The 17824-nt window shown below is 41.6% G+C and overlaps 1 protein-coding gene across 1 annotated transcript; it reads right to left on the bottom strand.

The window, feature by feature from the left end:
• Nucleotides 1–223: 223 nt before the first annotated feature.
• LOC131172908 (BURP domain-containing protein 3-like) lies at nucleotides 224–6228 on the bottom strand. Its single transcript, XM_058134451.1, has 3 exons — nucleotides 6126–6228; nucleotides 467–638; nucleotides 224–368 (listed from the first exon to the last, which is right to left on the bottom strand). Exons 1-3 carry the CDS (start codon nucleotides 6226–6228, stop codon nucleotides 224–226), a joined length of 420 nt encoding a protein of 139 aa, XP_057990434.1.
• Between the last annotated feature and the right edge of the window lie 11596 nt (nucleotides 6229–17824).

The raw sequence follows: 17824 nt of genomic DNA on the forward strand, positions 1-17824 counted from the left end.
ATCACCAATGATTTTGGTGGTTACAGTTGCAGACAACAAACATAAGCTAACAGAAAAACAAAAGGATTTTCACCATACTGGCTCTTGGGACTTGACAGATTATAGATAGAGAGCAAATCAATAACACGAAAGCAGTCACAGCAACACAAAAGCAGCCAAACAAAACAACTGTTTAAATAATTAAGAGGCCTTGGAAGCTTGTGACTGAACCCAAACAAGATGATCAGGCAATATGATCAAAGCTCCAACCTGAGGAGTCCATATGGCAAATAGCAATAGCTTCCACTTTATCTCCCATTGTCACCACCGACACCAAGCGATACCTTGGCAATCTTTGCATGTTCAACGTCATAATGGCCAAGGAAAGCCTGATATATTGGGTGACAAAATACCATTCCAGGACCTACAATCTCCTGAGGATCTTCCAAGACAATATAGTCTTGAAATTTGCAATATCGGAGCTGACGTTGTAGGGTGCTTGGTTTCCACAATTTTGAAGTCCCTCTCTGATCCGACGGAGCGGTGGACAAAATCAAGCATTGATTCCATATCTCTTGCACAAATTCTTTTCTCTGCTTCAGCTGGCCGGATTTCACAGATCTTCATGGGAGACTTTGGCCTGTGGGGAATGTTTGAAACTACATTACACACTTTTTAGTGTAAGATACGTCAAAAATTAATGTCATAGCCGGAAGAGCAACTAATCCTAGAGGGGAGAACTAAAAGCTGTGAGGGCCAAGAGGCAACGTGCTGGCATAGTGAGCCAAATATTATTATAATATGAAGTATAGTGGTGATTAATCGGTACTAGTAACACTAAATGGCATGCTTTTATTTTATATAAAAGTCAAGAATTATACCGTTAAATTAAAATCAACACATGTAATGCTTTTTCAAAAAAAAAAAAATCAACAGATCGAAGAGAAGGATGGAATAAGCAAATCGAAGAACAATCTTTCCTAATTAATTTTCTCTCTATGCTTCTCTACAATTATTGCTTGTTAGAGGGCGTGCATCCAACAGCTTTCTTAAATAAGCATGGAAGAGCTTTCACAATAATTGCTTGTGGGACCTTTTATCATCTTTTTATGAATTTGTTAAGGATTTTCTTTATATTTAAATATTTAAAATTTTAAATTAATATTTTTTGTATAATTTCTTATGAATTTTTAAATTATTGTAAGTCCTTATGATGATGAGACACGACCAGCAGAGCCACTTCCATTGTTAAAGGGTCCAATTACAAGAGCAAGGGTAAGGGAGTTGCAAAGCTTGGTTAGTAGACTTTGGAAGCGCCAAGAGGATCAGATTGGGCTTGGGCTTGGGCCTTTAGAGGACAAATGGATCAGTTTCACACAATTGAACCTTGGAGCCTAGCCTCTAGAATATTCTATTTTTGTTTCTTTATGCCATGTAGCAGATTAGTTATTTATAACTTATATAAATACTTGTCTTCTACATCAAATAGGGATAGCTAAGATCAAATATTTAGAGAATATTGATTTTCGAACATCGCCGTCAATTATGAGAGCTTTATGATTTCTTCCTTGTTTTTTGAATAGAAGTTGGACTTAAGCAAATTGACCACTTGCTTATTTTATCTTTATAATCAAGGTGTTCTAGCCTAGCTACTATTATGTCTTGATTGGTTATCAATTCTGCCTTGTTTGTTATTAAAAGATCTAATTACATCTGTCGCAATGTATTTTGCGGTTGCCTGGACAAAGCTCTTCACCGAAGTGGGAAAAGTGAGGAGTCGCCACTTTAATTTTGAGAAAAATTAAAGAAAACCATTTGTGAAGGTAAATTAAAAAGCAACCACTTTGAAAACAAAGATTTTAGATTCGGGGTCCATAAACGGGTGGGGAAGGTGTTAGGCACCCCACCTCGTCCCTCAATGAGGGTAAGCAGATTTAAAATTATGCTCTTTATAAATTGAAATTGGTAATTTGGGGGTTTGGAGTGACAATGTTATTCCTTCATAAGGGAAAAGGAACATTTGATATTTCACTATTCAAGGCTACTCAAGAACATGAGTACCTGAGATAACCCTTAGTGAGTAAGCGTCGGATAACAGATTTTGTCTAAGGGTTATTTTATATATTGAAGTCGTGGTGTTTTAATTTAGGTTTTAGTTAAGAGAACTCGGGTAAGTACTCTCTCCCGATCCCTTGATGTATTAATTTAAGTGGGAGATTTCGGATAAGAACTCTCCTCCGATCTCCGTATATTTTGCTAAAAATTTTGGCTGAGAATCAGGTAAGAACTCTTCCTTGATCTCTTAAAGTATGTTCGTTAAAAATTTTAGCGAAGGATCTCGGATAAGAACTCTCCTCTGATCTCCACATATTTTGTTAAAAATTTTGGTTGAGAATCAGGTAAGAACTCTCCCCCGATCTCTTAGAGTATTCGGTTTGAAATTTTTTTTTAGTGAAGGATCTCGGATAAGAACTCTCCTTCGATCTCTGTGTTTTTTATTTTAAATGAGAATCAGGTAAGAACTCTCTCCCGATCTCTTAGAGTATTTGGTTTAAAATTTTAAGTGAAGGATCTCGGATAAGAACTCTCCTCCGACCTCCTTATTTTTTATTTAAATGAGAATCAGGTAAGAACTCTCCCCCAATCTCTTAGAGTGTTTAATTTAAAATTTTGAGTGAAGGATCTCGGATAAGAACTGTCCTCCGATCTCCATGTTTTTTGTTTAAATGAGAATCAGGTAAGAACTCTCCCCCGATCTCTTAGAGTGTTTGTTATGATCGCTTATCGTAAGGACCTTGGGCTAAGGATTCTTGTGCCTTCAGGCGCCAGAAACCCACACAAAGCTTTTCTTAACCCACTGATGCCTTATAACTAGAGGGTGAGTACAAGACCAAACTTTTCGCCGATCTCCTATGCGATCGCCTTGTCAGAACTCTTTGGCTAGCGATATCAGATCTCTTTTGGTTACTAACCCGGAACCCGATCTCATCTTGATTCCCGCTCTATTATGTTATCTCCTGGGCTCATTTCGTAACCTGACCTTATAACTTATTCCTTTGACCTACTATTCGATCTTTTATTTTTATTTGTTCCAAAAAAAAAACCTTCACGTTAAGATACTTCTACCAATATCTTGTAAGTTACCTACGAGTTGCCCATAACCAGGACACCTACTTTCAAAGGAAATGAAAACTAAGAAGAAATAAATAAAGTTTACGAGTGAATAAAAGAAGTAGACTTAGGAAATAACTATCGGCCTGAATAATGAAAAGTTCAAGAATAAAAATAGATCAAATGTAACGTGAGCATTCGGCAAAATGACAGTCTAGACACTTACCTGTAGGAGGTTGAGACTGTAGAGCTGACTCTGGTATCCACAAGCTTTGTGGAGATGGAAACCGATGGCCAAAACACTAAAACTTACCCGACGTAATAGGAACCAGGTCGGAATGAAGTTGAATGAGGAGAGTAATATACCGATATCAGGGAGGTGGGAATGAAACTGAGTAAAGATAATGGCCCTTCGGAGCGATGAACAGGCACTGAAAATGGAGATTTCAGGGTTCAGAACTCCTTCGATGAAGATACTTAAGAAAACTAGTTTCTAAAGTTTCTTGAAAGCTTGGAATGACAAAGTAGCAAGACTGAATTAAATTTCAGAGCCTTTCCACTATAATCACCACCACCTCTTTTGTCCGTCCCCTCTACAGTATTGCATGCAGGTATTTATAGGGAACAGGTGCACCTAATGAAGGGTCAAGATCTCTCCTGGGGAGATGGAGGGTTTGGATTCAAAACGATATAATCCGATGTCTGAGAATTAAAAAGAATCAAAATGGACGGTTAGGATCCTATTCAGAATATCCGTCCTTTCTCTTCTTAATCCAACGACTCAGGGTCTTGCCTTACAGGATGGATCCGAGGGCTAGGAATGAAAAGCGCCAAACCTGTCGTCTGCTTTTGATCCAAAGGCTCCGAGTTCGTCCTTACAAGTATGATCAACTGTGGAGATTGAGATGTACAGGACTGCCATAACTGTTTTGGTGTCTGTCAGCAATGTGAGCGATTCTGCAAATGAGGCGTGCGGTGAAGATTTGATCACACCTGCAACGCTTTAACTAACTCGGCTCTAATTATGAAGAGAGTTATTGGAAGTCATTTTATCCTCTTCGTGCTTTCCGATCTCTATGCTATGACCCTCTTCTTTGCCGATCTTTCTCATATCGGGTCCCTCATCGCTTCTCGATCTCTCCCATTCTAGATTTTTCCTCTTTATCTGATCTGCCTTACTCAAAGAACTTAATCCTTCGGTTACCAATGCATCCGCTTCGGTTTTTGTATGCAATAAATGCTCAGACCCTATATATATGCACCAGCGAGAAAGTCCCTTCACACTTCATTTCTCCTCCTTCCATTTCTCCATTTCTCCCATTCTAGCTCCTCCGGTAACAATTCTAACCATGGTGACTGCTTTTGATCTTTTTTGACTGTTTTCTTTGCCCTTTGCTTGAAAATTTATGATCCCGACGATCGGAGAACCATGAGGACAACATCCAATGACAATGAGGGAACTGGACTAATTTACCGATCAAAGTAGAAAGTGACGAATGTGCCGATCTCAAATCGGTCTACCGATGTAATGGGTGGACCAATTTCACGCAAGAGAACTGCTAATTTCAATCTTAATGCCAGTGACCGGTTCTTGAAGTTCATTTGGCCCCTTACTACATTGGGCGTCCCGACTGCAGCTTGGTTCTGGTCGATGACATCAACGATGACTCCGCTCACCATCATGAGAGTCATAGTCACCCTATCTGACTTATGATCGGCTTTCTGATCAAACACATTTTTTGATTCAGCCACAAGACTAGGCTTTGACATAGGCCGCTACTAGGTGAGATGTAGTGCTGATCTTTAGAGATCGCCCAAATAATATAATCTGATCTTTTGAGATCGCCCAACTAATGTAATCCAATCCTTTGAGATCGCCCAACTAATGTAATCTGATCTTTTGAAATGAAATGAGATTTTATTTGAAGGTTATTATTTAATTGTTGCATTAGTTATTTTTTTGATCTCTGATGTGCATATCCGATCTGATCTCTAACTAAATCGTCATTAGTCGATTTGTGACTTTGAAAGTTTTCTCAATCCAATAACCCTAGCTAGCTATTTTCATTTATTCGATTTTATTATTGTGTTTCTGGAACCTTCTCGTGACGTGTCAGGAAAGCGAGCCGATTCTGCTAACTGATGCACCGCTTGGGACTTTGTGAGCATTAAATGCTCAGACGAGTATAAATAGGGGAAGGGTCAATCAGTTGCTTCCTTATGTCACTTTCAGCACTTTGCTAGCAATCTTAACATTCTCTCGTTTCTTCAAGTATTTCTGGCATCGATCACATTTCGGCAAGGATTTTGATTCTGTTCTCGGTTAATTTCTCTTGTTTTCTGTGAAAATGAGTGGCGCCGAGGGTCAGAGAGTTGCTAGTCCGCCTTCCATTCAAATCTCGTGGACATCGGACAAAGTTGAGGTAATTAGGCCAAGTGGGTGACCTGAACCTTTTGTAACCTCTGCCCCAGCTCGCAGTCGGGTGGCTCAATCCAAACGAGCCTCTACTTTAGGGAAAGAAAATCTTCCCATGGATGAGTTGCCATCGATTCTCTAGGAAACCGATCTGCAGTCCATTAGTCAAGAGTACAACTTTTGGCCTGACTCTAACGAGCTTATCAGATGCCATGGCGATCTCCGAGCTGATCACTTCTTTGAAGAAAATGACGCAATCATGGTGTATGAAGAGCAATTAAAAGTCGGGCTTTGGTTCCTGCTTGACGACTTCTTTAAGGCTGTTCTGAAGTTCCACCATGTATGTGTAGCCCAAGTGCATCCGAACTCATGGCGGATTCTGGTGGCTTTTAGAGGCTTATGTCGAGCTAAGAAGCTCGAGCCTACAGTGAAGGTTTTTGCTAAGTTGCATAGACTTTCTCGCCGGAAGGACAACGAGTACTGGTTCTTCCAAGCCAAGCCGCACTGCGGGCTTTTTACCGACCTGCCCTCTTCGCTGAAGAACTGGAAGAACTGGTTCTTTATATTGAGGAACAAGAACCCGAATGGCTTTGAAGGTTTCCCACGCAGCTGGCAATACCTGGTCCCCTCGGCTCCAAAAGAGGTCGCTTTGAATAGAGACGAGGACGCCATGGTAAAGGAATTGAAGGAGCAGGCGGCCACCCAAAAGTATTCTTGCCCATATGCCGTAATGGCCGAACTGAGGTGGTGGCTTATGAGGGTGATCGCCAATGAAGATTATGAACTGCAGCTCTCTGACCTCGGACCCGAGATCGATATAACCTAAACCTTTAGCCTCCTAACTCAGGTGATCTCACTAACTTATTTTTCCGTGCAGGAATGGCTGGAGGCGAAAGAGCAAAGGAAAGCCGCAAGAGGAAAAGAGAGGTCTCTCGGAAGGTGCGAGAAATGAAGATCGCCGTGGCATCCCAGACGCCAAGGCGAGATTCTAGAGAAGTGCCGGGCTCTTCGTCCCGACCTTCAGAACAACCGATCCCAGAGGTGGAGATCGCTCCTTCCCCTCCTCGATAGAAAGAATCGCCACCTCCGCCTGTTTCCTCAAGTGCCGAGGGAGGATCTTTTCAACCTGCTGTAAAGCCCCTTTCTCGTGGCGCTCAGGTCCTCATTCACTCTCTCGAGAAGAACCGCTCAGTTCGGGGGAATCTGGGCTTGGCCAAAGTTCTGGGTGCCACCATATACCTTCAAGATGATCGGAACAGGCTAACCCCGGATAGCCTTGATAATCTCTTGGCTCAGACGATGAGCTTGACCATGGAGAGCCTGGTGAACCAACACATAATCAGGGAAAAGGCTCACCTCCTGAGGCAGGAAATTTTGAAGGCGATCTAGGATGCCGCTTCCGCCCAAGCCCAACTTTCGTCTGCTCAAGACTATATCACCGAGATTGAGGGTCGAACAAAATCTTACGAGGACAAGATAGTCGAACTGGAGTGTGAACTAGAAGAAGCTCGGGCCTGCTAAACTGCCGATGTCGCTCGCCTCACTGAGGAGCTCAAAGTAAAAGAAGAGGAGGCCGTGACAAGGGAAGCTAGTGCTTATGTGAATGCACATGGCGATCTTCTGGCTGAGCTTGAAAGGCGTTATCCTGGGGAAGACTTCTCCTGGATGGTTGATCTTATTCCTAGAGATGAAGAGGGTAGTGAGGAGGAGCCCGAGAAAGAGAGAGAAAATGAGAGAAACGATGATGTACCTGGAGAACAGGCTGGGGGAGACCTTCCAGCCGAATGTCTTGTAAATTTTATTTTGAGATACAATGAAGTCCCTTTTGTTCAATTTCTTGATGAGATCGGAAAGTGTCCAAATTGTATGAGTACTTAATTGCTTTGAATGTGTTGGACAGTAAACTTAAAAGCAACCATTAACCTAAGTATAAAAGATCGGAAAAACATTATACATAAGCTTGAGATCAGACTAAACCACGACCAAGCACCAGAAAAGACTTTGAAACTGGAATTGGAAAATTTGGACATTGATTTGAATTCTAAAGATCGGGATCGTCATTAAACCGAATAGAGACCTTAACTTCACTTTAATACCTGGGGCATTCAAGTTAGAACCCAATCCTGACATTAGCCAAATGAAGTTTCACAATATTTGTAAGAAGAGATCGGAAAACTATTAACTAAGAATGGGATCGATTTATTTCATGGTTGATCAATCGGTGAGTTTGGAAAAGTCATTTATGATCGAAGGACATCGGCTGAGAGTGGATGATGAAGTCGATTTTAAAGTCCCTTAACTTCAGAGGTCGGCCAAAATATGGTATCGATAGCTGCCCCTCTTTACATAATTTCTATTAAAGAAGATGAAATTCTTTTGTATAGGAATTATATAAAGATTGAGACCTATATTTTGGGCGAGTGGGGTATGGAAAATTAAAACGCTGAGAATCAAAATTTGACTTGGAAGTTAAAAGCTAAAAACTAAAATCAACTTGGATCAAGGAACCAGAGGTCGACGATAGGAATTTAAATGCAAGAAATTAACATGGATCAAGGAACTAGAGGTTGATGATAGGAAATTAAAGTGCTTAAAATTAAAATCAACTTGGATCAAGGAACCAGAGGTTGATAGCAAGAAATTTAAAAATGCTAAAAATTAAGATCAACTTGGATCAAGGAACCAGAGGTTGATGACAGGAAATTAAAGTGCTAGAAAATAAAATCAACTTGGATCAATGAACCAGAGGTTGATAGCAGGAAATTAAAATACTGAAAATTAAAATCAACTTAGATCAAGAAACCAGAAGTTGATGATAGGAAATTAAAGTGCTTAAAATTAAAATCAACTTGGATCAAGGAACCAGAGGTTGATAGCAAGAAATTTAAATGCTAAAAATTAAGATCAACTTGGATCAAAGAACCAGAGGTTGATGATAGGAAATTAAAATGCTAGAAAATAAAATCAACTTGGATCAAGGAACCAGAGGTTGATGACAGGAAATTAAAATCAACTTAGATCAAGGAACTAGAGGTTGACAGCAAAAAATTGAAATGCTGAAGATTAAAATCAACTTGGATCAAGGAACCAGAAGTTGATGACAGGAAATTAAAATCAACTTAGATCAAGGAACCAGAGGTTGATGGCAGGAAATTAAAATGTTGAAAATTAAAATCAACTTGGATCAAGGAACCAGAGGTTGATAGCAGGAAATTTAAATGTTGGAAATTAAAATGCTGACGAAGTAAGGCTAACCTGACCCGAAAAGTTTTTCCGCGTCGAAGTGTACTTAACAGGATCCCAAGGATAAACGATTAATGGAGGACGAGTCCCAAGACTTAACCTACAACTTTCCTTTTCTTATTCACTTCCCAGGGTGCACTTTCTGTTCTTGGCTTCCTTCTTATTTTGCGAAAAGCGCCCTTGTGGGTTTTTACTTTCCCCTCCGCATAATTGACTAGAAGCGCCCTTCCAGGTTTTTACCTCTATTTTTTTTTTTTTTTTTTTTTTTTTTTTTTTTTTTTTACTATCGATCATTTCCTGCAAATCTCAGAGCAAAGTACATGAGGTTATCAATATTCAAATCCTAATCTTATGACAAAGTTTTAACAGATTAACAGCGCATGTGTAAAAGAAAGATAAAATTAGAGTGTGGGTATATATAAGAAAAATAAATTAAAGTGTAAATATATGAAAAAGATAAATTAAAGTGAAAGAATGACTTTATTATGGCTTGAGAAAAAAAAAAGGTACAGTTTCAAAGAAAAAGGGTACAAGAATGGATCTCACATATTCCTTATAGTTAACTTTGAAGTCCCTTAACTGCCATTATTTCAAGTATTCTATTGACGAACATTCGTGCCATGGTGACTTATTTCCTTTCCTGGTCTTGTGCTCCCTTCCTTATTTCTCCATTCTTTGGTTCTAGGGGTGCCCTTTCGAGTTTTCACCCCTAGATTTTTATCTTTATTTCACTTGCTTTTCCAGGATGCCTTTTCGGGTTTTCATCCTTCACTCATTTTGCAGAAAGTGCCCTTGCCGGTTTTCGCCCTCTTTTGCACATTTTGCTAGGAGTGCCCTTTCGGGTTTTCACTCTTACGTTTTTTTTTTTTAGGCATAATACCTTTTGACAGCATCTGCATTCACGGGTCTTGGGAATTCTTTGTCGTCCATGTGAGTCAAGATCAGGGCACCATCAGAAAACGCCTTTTTAACTACACAGGGTCCCTCATAAGTTGGCGACCATTTAGCCCGGGCATCATTTTGATTTGGGAGAATCTTTTTCAAGACCAGATCTCCTGGTTGGAATTCGCGCGGGCAAACGCCTTTGTTAAATGCCCTTGCCATTCTTCTTTGGTACAATTGCCCATGACACGCTGCTGCTAGCCTTTTCTCATCCAGCAAATTCAATTGGTCCAACCTTGATTGGATCCATTCTGACTCATCGATTCCTGATTCTTTCAGAATTCTCAGGGAGAGAATTTCTACTTCGATAGACAAAACAGCTTCCATTCCGTAAACCAATGAATATGGAGTTGCCTTAGTTGATGTCCTTACAGAGGTTCGGTAAGCATGAAGGGCGAAGGGGAGCATATCATGCCAATCTCTATAGGTGACGGTCATTTTCCGGATTATTCTCTTAAGATTTTTGTTAGCGGCTTCTATCGCCCTGTTCATCTGGGGATGGTATGGGGAAGAATTGAGATGTCGAATTTTGTACTGGTCACATAGACTCCAGATCTTTGGACCATTCAGATTCTTGGCGTTGTCCGTGATAATTTCACTGGGGAGACCATATCGGCAGAGGACATTATTCTTGAGAAATTTAAGGAATGTATTCTACGTGATATGAGTATATAATGTTGCTTCGACCCATTTAGAAAAGTAGTCAATAGCTACCAAGATGAACCTATGCCCATTGGATGCCTTGGGATTAATGGGACCAATTACATCGATGCCCCACATTGCAAAAGGCCAAGTGAAACAAGATTGAACAATTGATGAGGAGGGACATTTATCGGATCCGCATAGATTTGACATTTATGACACTTCCGAAAATACTCGATGCAGTCTTTCTCCATAGTAGTCCAGAAGTATCCCTGTCTCATTATTTGCTTGGCCATCATATGTCCATTAGCGTGGGTTGCACAATTCCCCTCACGAGTCTCGAAAAGGATCCTCCTTGCTTCTTTTGCATCTACGCATCTCAACAGTTCACCATTAGAGCTCCTTTTGTACAGAATTTCACCGTTGGGGAAGTATCCCAAAACTAATCTCCTTATCATTTTCGTTTCTACTTGCCCCCGAGTGGTATTCCCTGATTTTGATGTAGACCTGAATATCATGATACCAGGGTTTGCCGTCAATTTCTTCCTCGACAATGAAGCAATAAGCTGGCTCACCCCTTGCTTTGATTTGCAATATCTGAGTCGTCTGCCCCTCTTCCATTTGAGACATGACAGCCAGAGTGGCTAAAGCATCCGTAAATTGATTCTTGTCCCGACTGAGGTGAGTGAAAGAAATTTCTTCAAATTTCTTGATCAATTCCAGTAGGTACTTCTGATATGGGATTAGCTTCGGGCCCTTCGTTTGCCATTCTCCCTTGACTTGATAAATGATCAAGGCTGAATCTCCGTACACCTCTAACTTTCTGGCTTTCATCTTGATGGCAGCATGCAAACCCATCACATAGGCTTCATATTCTGCGATATTATTGGTGCGGTCAAACCTCAGCTTGATAGCTATCGGAAAGTGTCTTCCATCAGGGGATACTAACACAGCTCCAATCCCATTACCAGACAAATTGACAGTTCCGTCAAAATACATTTCCCATATATCAGCCGATTCCTTATCTTCGCCGCCGACCTCATTAACATGCTCATCGGGGAATTCGAAATCTAGGGCTTCATAATCTTAGATAGGGTTTTCTGCTAGGAGATCAGCAATTAAGCTCCCTTTTACCGCCTTTCTGGTCATATAGACAATGTTATATTGAGAGAGTATGACCTGCCATTTTGCTATCCTCCTTGGCACGAATGGGCTTTCAAATACATACTTGATGGGATCCATTCGGGAAATGAGCCATGTCTTATGATTCAACATGTAATGTTTGAGCCGATTTGCTGTCTAGGCCAACGCACAATAAGTTTTCTCTAGGAATGAGTACCTCGTCTCGCAATCATTGAATTTTTTACTCAAATAATAGATGGCCCTCTCTTTTCTCCCCGTGTCATTGTGCTGTCCCAGAACACATCCCATTGAACTCTGTTGGACTGCCATGTACAGAATCAACGGCCTTCCTGCCACTAGAGGGACCAATATCGGCGAATTTGACAGGTACTGTTTAATTTTCTCGAAAGCCTCTTAATAAACTGAATCCCATTGAGTGGTGTTGTTCTTTCTGAGTAGCTTAAAGATGGGTTCAGCTTTAGTAGTGAGGTTGGAAATGAATCTCGAGATGTAGTTTAGTTTTTCCAGGAAACTGCGCAACTCCCTTTCTGTCTTTGGGGATGACATTTCTTGAATGGCTCGAACTTTGTTTGGATCCACTTCTATTCCCTTCTCACTCACTATGAATCCCAATAGCTTTCCAGATCTAACTCCAAACACGCACTTGGTTGGGTTCAATTTCAGATGATACTTCCTGAGTCTTTCGAATACTTTCCTCAGTACTTGTACATGACTTTCTCCTTCTCTAGACTTGATGATCATATCATCCGCATACACCTCTACTTCTTTGTGTATCATGTCGTGGAATAATGTGACCATAGCGCGTTGGTAAGTAGCTCTAGCATTCTTTAACCCAAATGGCATGACCCGATAACAGAATACCCCCCACTGAGTGATAAAAGCAGTTTTCTCTTTGTCTTTTTCATCCATGGGGATTTGGTTATACCCGGATGCTCCGTCAATGCACAAACATCTACCTAATCCTGCAGCATTATTGACCAGCACGTCTATAGGTGGGAAAGGGAAATCATCCTTCAAGCTTGCTTTATTAAGATCTCTGTAATCACCACATACCCTGACTCTCCCATCCTTCTTCATTACTGGGACAACATTAGCTATCCACTGAGGGTACTGAACCACTTCCAAAAATCCAGCATCATATTACTTTTTGACTTCATTCCTAACCTTGAGCAGGGTGTCGGGATTCATTCTTCTTAACTTTTGCTTTGCTGGAATTGTCTCGGGAATTAGGAGAATCTTATGTGTCACTATCTGAGGGTCTAATCCGGTCATATCATCGTAGCTCCATGAAAATACATATAAGAATTCTTTGAGCAAACTGACCATATCTTCTAATTCTCCACTTCCCACAATCTTAAGTTCCCTCTTTATTTCTTCAATCCCTAGATTTATGGTGTGCCTTTCGTCCCCGCAAGGCACTAGGGAAGGTTCGTCTCTTTCACCCCATTCTTCTATAGGTTCTTCTTCAGAATCACTTGAAGCAATGGCAGTTATGGGAGTTTCAAAGTTAACATAAGGAACTTCTGAGTCAATTGAATTATTATGTGTGAATTGGTCAATGGTCTTGGAGAAATGAAAGTGGAGTATATTAAAAAAAATGGCTTTCAATGGCAAAAGAAAAAGAGAATTGGGCACAAAATGCGCTTAGTTAATTCGTTAATACTTTAATCATAAGAAAAAGGGTCCATTTACAGCATTACACTTGTCACCATGGACAAAATGATTAAGTGTTGATAACAAAATGTACTTTACTCGAGATTGAGCACAGGAATGTCTTCTGCTGCCCAATTATCCAGCTCTTGCCCCTCAGCAATCGGTGAGATTAGGGCTTCAGATAGGGGCTCTAGTTGTATGACATCGATGGATGGTTCTTCAGGAAATTCTTCACCTTCCTCTAGATTTTCAATGGTTGATTTGGTGAAAACATCTGAGATTTTCGGGATAACCTTCATTTTCCCAATTATCTGGTCAAACCTTCGATCCCGGAGCGTGTTTCTCATCCAAAATCGCCCATCCATGAGAGCGTCTTCCTCATATCCTAGGCTGAAACAGCCGATCTTTTGAATAACCGGTATGGGTTCAACAATACCTTACAATGCAGCGCCCAATCCCTTGCCTTTTTCGTATCCGCTCTTAAACATTATCTTTGCCACCATAGCCGTAACCCCTTCTTCCCTCAGAGTAGTTTCCTGTAGCTCTAATGCCTGGAAAGAACTTTCCAAGGACTTTTCAATTGTTTCCACGTAAGGGACTGATTGCGGCTTGGTGACTAGCATGGCTTCTTCCCCCCTTACTGTGATGATCCTGCCGGCCATGATGTATTTAATTCTCTGGTGCAAAGTGGAGGGTACGGCATTTGCTGAATGGATCCAGGGTCTCCCTAGCAGCATGGTGTATACAGGTTCAATGTCCATCACCTGGAATGTGATGTTGAAAGTGCATGCCCCAATTTGGAGCGGCAAATCGATGTCTCCAAGTACCTCCCTCCTTGTGGTGTCAAAGGCTCCTACCACCATGGCACTTTGGCATATGTTTGATCAACAGGTAGTTTCGCCAGGGTGGCATTGGGTAAGACATTAAGAGCGGATCCGTTGTCAATCAAGACTTTGGCGACTATGCACCCTTTACATTTGGCTGTCACATGCAAAGCTTTGGTGTCCTTCAAGCCAGCCGGGTCTAACTCCTCTTCTGAGAAAGTGATGAAACTAGATGCATGTATTTGCCCAACTATTTTCTCAAATTGTCCCGGCGTGATATCGGGGTCTACAAAGGCCTAATCCAGAATTTTTTGTAGGGCTTGGCGATGCACTTCGAAGCTCAGAATCAGTGACAGCAATGAAATCCGGGCAAGCGTCTTCCTCAGTTGCTCGACAACATCGTATTCACTCTGCTTCATTATTTGAAGCAACAGCTCCTCTTCTCCCCTTGGTTCAGTAGGTTCTCCTTTCTCAACTTTCTCAACCTCCTCCTCCGTGTTCTCTTGTGGCTCTCCCATTTTTGCTTTCCCCTTCTTCTTTTCCCTCTCTTCATTCCCATATCATCTCCCACTTCGGGTTATAAATTCTACCTCTTGCTCTAGCGAGGAGGAGTTACTGGTTGTTTCTGGGTTTGATTGGGAAGTAGCATTGTTAGATGGTCTAGCGTAAGTCATTTTAAAATGCTCATGAGGAGCAAAGCACGGTCTGGGAGGAGTGATTGGTTGAACTTGAGCCTGGTTGAGGGTAGGAGTTGGAGTGCTGTTGGATGCACTTTGAGTAAATACCTGGAGATTGTAATTCCAAGGTATTGCATGGGTGTTAGTGACTGGGAGTTGAGGCAAGATTCGAATGACTGTTATTGGTGGTAGTGGTATTGGCATGCTGGGAGCAGAAAAGGTTAATCTGGGATTGGGGATGGAGGCATTCTAGCCAAAACTGGCTATGTTCACTTCGCCCTTTACCTTTGACCTCTTTTGATATCTCAAAATATTGAGGAACAGCATCCTCTGGACCTCTTGCCAGAATCCCTCACAGTTGCGCAGCTCATGATTAGCTGCTCCTCCATGGTAGGGACACTTTGTATCACTTTTTGACCCTGATGCCTGAGGGAAAAGGTAGCCTTCCCTTACTGCCATTGCAAAAATTTCCTCAAAGTGAGGAATCAGTTGATCTACCTCCACAGTTGACTTTTCATCCTCAAGTTCCATCATGTTCACACTACTGCCTGTACCATGATTAGGCAGGGGGTTTGAAGTGACATTAGGGAGAGAACCATTTCCTTCGATTTTCAACCACCCGTTTCTGATGAGGGCTTGTACTCTTCCCCTGAGAGCTCCACAGTTGTCAGTCGAGTGCCCGAGTGCCCCTCCATGATATTCACACCGGGCATTGGCATCATACCACCTGAGATATGGTGGCTAAATTAGATCAAGGGGGATCAGCACTATCTGATTTATACCGAGGAGGTATCGGTATATTTTGCTGAGTGAGAGGGGGAGAGGTGGATCAGGATTTCTCTGTGGCCTAGGATTATTTTGAGGAGGAGGTGGTCTTGGTTGAACAGGTTGAGCAGGCGGTCTGGGTTGGTAAGCTGCTTGCAGTGGATACTGTGGGCGTGGGTGAGGATAATTCAGAAAAGGGGACAGAACATTGGCTATTATCGAGCCATGAGCAGGAGGATATGGCCAAAAATTATTCTGAGAGAATGGAGGTTGGGTTTGTCGGGTGATGGAGTGCACATCACCTTCTTTCTTCTTACCAAAGCTGGCGATCTTCTTTGCAGGATTTTCAATCAACTCCTGCAACCGTCCTAACCTGAGGTTAGATTCAATTCTTTCACCAGCTTGAATGATGTCTGAAAAGCTATTAGAGGTGTTTCCAATCATCAGATTGAAATACGGAGCTTTCAACGTCTTAATGAACAGAGAGCAGAGTTCATTATCAGTAACCAGAGGATATAACTCCGCTGCATTCTCTCTCCATCTCTAGGCATACTCTTTAAAGCTTTCCCTCTCTCTCTGTACCATATTTTGGAGGTATCTCCTTGTGGGGGCAACATCACAGTTAAATTTGTATTGTTTCAGGAAAGCGTCGGCCAAATCTTTCCAGGAACGCAGTTTGCTCCTGTCTAGTTGAATGCACCATCTCAGGGCTGCCTCGGAGAGACACTCGTAGAAGAAGTGGACCAGGAGTCTATCATCTTCCGTAAGGGCAAACATCTTGGCGATGTAAGTAGCCAGCTGAATGCGAGAGTCTGAATTCCCAATGTATTTGTCGAAGTCCAGAACCTTGAATTTAGGTGGCACCACCACATCTGGCACCAATCTTAGCAATGACACATCTACTGAACCATACATATTCAGGCCCTCTATTGCCCTTAATCTTTCTTTAAGAGCAGAAAGCTTCTCATTCTCTCTCGCTCTGCTCTCTCCTACTGTATGAGCTATTCCCCCTGTTGGGAGATAAGGGGCAGGGTGAACTGGAGGGATCGGGATAGAAGGGTGTAGCTTGGCATTTGAGACAGCCGGGTAATAGGGGAAAGGTAAGTCATTATTTAGGAGGGTCGGATTGACAGTGATTATCGGATCCGGCATGGGTGGCTGAAAAGTAAAAGAGGTTGAAGCTTGGTGAGAATCAACCGTTGTAGGAAGTGGGGGAGGTAATGGCAAATTTGGTTCTGATGCAGGCTTATTTTGGGATATCTCCTTCATCAGTTTCATGAGCTCTGAGACTTGATCTCTCAATTCGGAAACTTGTCCCTGTAGGTTCTGGACTTGTTCCTGATCTTCCATTATCTTCTTCGTTCGTGATCTTATTAAGTACACTCGTCTCAGTCGAACTGCTTGTTCGGTCAGGCTTGCTTTGCTTGAAGCAATGTTGGTTTCCTGTGGGAGAAAATCATTAAATGAATTTCAAATTTTATTAAAAATTAAAGGCCCTATCTTGGCCAAAGGATACGGTGGCATCTGAAAGCCAGGAATGGGATCTGTAGAAGGATAATTGCGTTAATTTTATCATGGCATCGCTCGATAGTCTAACGGTGAATGACTGGATCGAATGCGTGTCTATGATACTTGTTCATATTGCACATTCGTCTTTTCGTACAACCCTAGCGAGGATAGTTCCTATGGGAGTCATACTATTCATTCACGATTTTGCTAAATAATGGCCCAAAGTGATTTTATTAATCGAATAGTTCATACATAACATTCTTTATATTGGCCTAGGCTGAGGGAGATTTTTTAGAATGCAATGACATCTTTTGAGATACTCATAGAGTCTTTCTTCTTGTCTGGCAGGGTTGAATGTTCTCAAGGCATATTCAGATTCTGGCAAGAGCTCTTGTTTCCCTTGTGCTATCATTCTCTCCAACTGGTCAACATTTTCTCTCAGCTCTTGATGGAGGGTAGCTTGTCTTTCTTTTTCTTTTCTTTCTTTAGCACATTCCTTCAAAATGTCATTGATAAGCTGTGCTTGCTCCTTTAGTTCAAGCTTCTTCTTTTTGCCTTATTGTTTATACTCTTCCATGAGTATCTCTTGGCATTCCATTCTTTCTTGTAACTTGTCATTCCGAATTCCTAGCTCTCTTATTTAGCCTTGGAGGGAGATTTTTTTCCTTTCCCATTGCATTTCTTGTTTCTCAAATTCTGCCTTTTCTGTCATTGCTTCTTCCCTGAGCCTTTTTACCTCCCTTTTGAGAATTTGCTGTCAGTCCTCCAACTGCCTTATCCATTCTAGTAATTGCTGATTCTCGGTATCCGATCTTTGTAGAGAGTTGACCAAACAAGCATTAGCTTCTTCTGAAAGGGTGTTCTGATGGGGGATACTACCTTTAGGTTCTGTTGGTTCGGCAACCGAGTATCCCTGGTTT

Source organism: Hevea brasiliensis, chromosome 14 (genome assembly GCF_030052815.1).
Source record: "Hevea brasiliensis isolate MT/VB/25A 57/8 chromosome 14, ASM3005281v1, whole genome shotgun sequence".
In the NCBI taxonomy this organism is placed as follows: Eukaryota; Viridiplantae; Streptophyta; class Magnoliopsida; order Malpighiales; family Euphorbiaceae; genus Hevea; species Hevea brasiliensis.